The sequence below is a fragment of the Dendroctonus ponderosae genome, unplaced genomic scaffold (assembly GCF_020466585.1).
Source record: "Dendroctonus ponderosae isolate FM_Combo_2020 unplaced genomic scaffold, Dpon_F_20191213v2 Dpon_F_20191213_1, whole genome shotgun sequence".
Taxonomy (NCBI): domain Eukaryota; kingdom Metazoa; phylum Arthropoda; class Insecta; order Coleoptera; family Curculionidae; genus Dendroctonus; species Dendroctonus ponderosae.
In genome coordinates this window covers 1,623,232-1,627,158 of record NW_026017110.1, presented here as the reverse complement: position 1 = coordinate 1,627,158, position 3,927 = coordinate 1,623,232, and the positions used below count along the sequence as shown (strand labels likewise).

Here is a 3,927-nt window from a genome sequence, read left to right as displayed (position 1 = left end):
AATACTTATGAAGAATATGGAAGAAAAAGGGTTTAAAACCCTTTAAAAGGCGGTTTTAAAAGCAGAAAACTTGTTTTGCTTGCTTCATAATCCCGAAGCGAAATTGATTAATTTGCTCTGCTTTTTACAGCTTCTCTTATTCTGACTTTCTTTTTCGCTAATAAAATTGATTTATTCATATTTATTGGGGTACTTTATCGGGGTCAATATCTGGGCACAAATGCTGATTCAGAACATTACTTACCGAACTTCTTAGTCSATCGGGTCGAGTCGCAATCGGGTAAAAGATAATTTTTTGCCCTTTTTCTGAAAATTTGTCYCWATAAWMAWTCAAAKTMAATAKGCSCAAAAGCGCCTATTTACAACATTCCGTCTTTTTTCCAGTCTTTCAAGTTTATTAGTGTTTTTTGCAACTTTCCCAATTGTCCAACCACTTAATTACTTAATTATCCGACAGYTACAACCCAAAATCCCGTGTTTTTCTGCTTATTTTGGTTATTGTCCAGTCGCTCATCCATTGACTGGGTTAATGAAATTAATTTTATTCCCTGCAGTGTATTTATGAGCGACGAAGGGCGGCAGGACTTTAGAGCTACCCTATCTACTAATTAGTAACAATTTATCTCCTCCAGTCGCAGGCCGGGGATGCCGGCAAAATGCTATAAATTCCGCAGGATGAGCGCCCGGAATTTACGATTTTTCGCTGGCGCTTCCATTTGAAACGGTTTTTCTGTTTATGCGGCTGTATTTTAAGGCCTTAACTACTATCCATCATACCAAAACAATAACATACATACATACATACATACGAAAACAAACTATACCAGGTAATTAATAAAAACGGGGCTTAAACGGCGGGTTTTGCGTGCCTCTGCCTTGGAAGGAAGGGTTTGCAGACACATTTTTTTTCTTTTTCTGGACGGATAATTGAACAGTCACCTTGTTCGCTTTCTGCTCTCCACCGCTCCACCTCTCCACCTCTACTTCATTCCATCCGCTTGGTCCATTCTGGCCTTTCCGCTGTCCAGTGTCCAAGGCAAGTGCGATTAGCGGGTAGTCCTTCTTGTTCTAAGCACTCCTGAAGGACGAAACAGTGAGACACTAACGATATTTTGTTGTTTCAGGTGTGTTTGGCGACAACGGGGCGACTACCTAGAATCCACCATCATTCTCCCCGCACAGCAAATCGGAACGGCCGTGGCGCCATGGCCTTCAGCGATCACCTCCGTCGACGATATGGCACACAAAGGTAAAGGTAGAGGTAACATGCTGGCTCCAAGGTGCATTCCGTCCATCAAACCTAACTGCTACTAAGCTTGCAAAGGCTGCCCACACTTTAGAGGCTATAGAGTCGCTCACGGTTATGTCAATGCGGTCCCAACTCTTCTTGGCTCCGGTTGAAGTGCCTTTAACTCCTCCCGCAGGTCTTTTGGGTGCGGTTTTTCGTCCAACAGTCGCTCTCCGAAATGATGCATCTTTTGCACATACAGGGTTATTCACGATATACTGCACGGAAGTTTGCGGCTAAACCGTTTGATTTTTAGAAAGTATTATTTTATGAATTGTCCGACGCCTACCGAGCGCACGTTTTAAAAACATTTTTGTAGTGTCCCAAAAGCTCTAAAAGTATCAAAGTTTCGTTTTTTTAAATGGAAAATTTTCAATAAATTTTCAATCTTATGCARTATTTTTTGGACACCAAATTGCTAATTTGGAGCAACTGACTGACACCGACAGCAACATTCACTGACAACAAGCGTTGGTCACCCGGGAAACCAGCTAGTGTATGTATGAAAATTCTGGTGGCGCGTTGTTTGTACCATTGGTGAGTTAAATCAAGTCAAAAACGAGTTGAAAAATTCAGATGCAAAACAGACAACTGATTGAGCCGCAATCGAGTTGCGGGTGTGGAGGAAGTTGCAGACTTTGAAATTTAATCCGCAACTCCCTTATGGGCGATTCGGATCACATTGAYTAAAAACCTTTCGGGGATATAAAGTAGAATTACTTTATATACAGAGTTATTCACGCTATACGGCACGGACGTTTGCGGCTAGCCCGTTTGTTTTTTGCAAAGTATTATTTGATGAATCCACAGACGCCTATCGGGTGCACATTTTAAAAATACCTTTGTAATGTACAGAGTGTCCTAAAAGACTTAAAAGTATCAAAGTTGTGTTCTTCTAAATGAAATACCTTAAATATTATTGCATTTTTGGATTCGCTGAACAAAATAAGTGTCTGTTTTAATAAGGTTAATACCTAAATCTTAAGGTTTTTTAAATAATACGAATTTAATCAAAATCAAATCTAATTTTCACGTGTCAAATACTTTAGAAGTATTTAAGTTATGTACGCGTAATTTATAATGAAGTGTAACAAGATATAATATTTTATATTCCAATGATAATAAGCTTACCATGTTGTACAGGGTGTCCACAAATTTAAACTAACCAAATAAGAACTTTAAGTGGCTTTTAAATTAAACATGACCAAATGGTGCACAGAACGGCTATTTGACGTATTTTGTAGAAAGACAAGAACTTAGCTATTAACATCCTAATACCATTCGATAGGTAATTAAAAACTTCATTTCCTGGTATGCTAAAAAATATGGGGTTGTATTTAAATTAATCAAGTTATAGCCACTTAAAGTTCTTATTTGATTAGTTTAAATTTGTGGACACCCTGTATAAAATGGTAAGTTTATTATCATTGGGATATAAAATATGATTTCTTGTTACCCTAAACTACGAATTACGTTTACATAACTTAAATAATTCTAAAGTATTTGACACATGAAAATAATATTAGATTTTGATAAAATTCGAATTATTTAAAAAACCTTTAGATCTAGACATTATAAATCTTAGTAAAACAAACACTTATTTTGCTCAGAGAATCCAAAAATGCAATAATATATAGGGTATTTCATTTATAAAAACACAACTTTGATATTTCTCTCTATCTGCAATCTGTACATTACATAATACTTTGCAATAATACTTCGCAAAATGCAAACGGGTTAGCCGCAAACGTCCGTGCCGTATAGCGTGAATAACCCTGTATACAAAATCTGTATAAAGTGAGAGATGAATTTAGAGATTTTACTTTACTAAGCTTCTCGCGGTTTTAGGCCGCACAGTGTGAACGTTTTTTTCTTGTTCGTAAACACAATATCTCAACATTGGGCCAACCGATTTGGATGAAATTGGCCGCGAGTATACTTGAGGTACTATGGAATAAGGGGAAAATACACCTACGTAAAAATAATTTCCCCAGCCGGCAAGTGTTGGAGGAAATCGAGTATTTTCCACTTTTTGCTATACAGTCCTCCAAGCTTTAAAGCAAGTGAAAATAATTTTTTGCGCAAACAGTGTTGGTTATGTATTTGTATTTTATGTTTATGGATCTGCTGAACCCAAATCTAAGCAAAACAGCGTCTTCGGAGTATGATTTTGTGGGAAAAATCGATTAAACTCTGAACAAAACGTGACTTTTGGGGATAAAAGAACAATTATTTAATTTTTTTAAACTCTTCAGTACCTACTCATACATAATTTTTATTTCCAATTCAGAATTCGTAAATGAAACTAATAAACATCAAATTCATTTCCGATGTATTTGCAGAAAACCCCAGAAAATTACGGATTTTCCCAGTTTTCTGTTCAAGAGATCAAATTCAAATAAAACAGTTGTCACTCTTACCACCTAAAATCAAGTTCTTCAGGGTTTAATCTTTTTCCGGATGATTGTTTATGATTGACTTTAGATAAGTTCTATATTGTTGAAGCGGATTCATTTTTTTACAAGCTTCTTTGTGGGTATTTCGCCTCAAAAATGTTTCTCTTTAAAAAAGACAGAATTTCCTCACGTCTTTTATTACAGATTGATAAATAGTGCTCCTATTTCGCAATAAGAACGAAT

The 3,927-nt window shown here is 36.5% G+C and overlaps 1 protein-coding gene across 1 annotated transcript in view; it reads left to right on the top strand.

Annotated features, from left to right (window-relative positions):
- Positions 1-3,927, top strand: part of LOC109538122 (paired box protein Pax-6) — a gene marked incomplete in the record, with an annotated part of 85,936 nt that overhangs the window by 2,012 nt on the left and 79,997 nt on the right. The window contains 1 exon segment of the mRNA XM_048660986.1: positions 1,125-1,249. Within this exon segment, the coding sequence (XP_048516943.1) occupies positions 1,237-1,249 (13 nt within the window).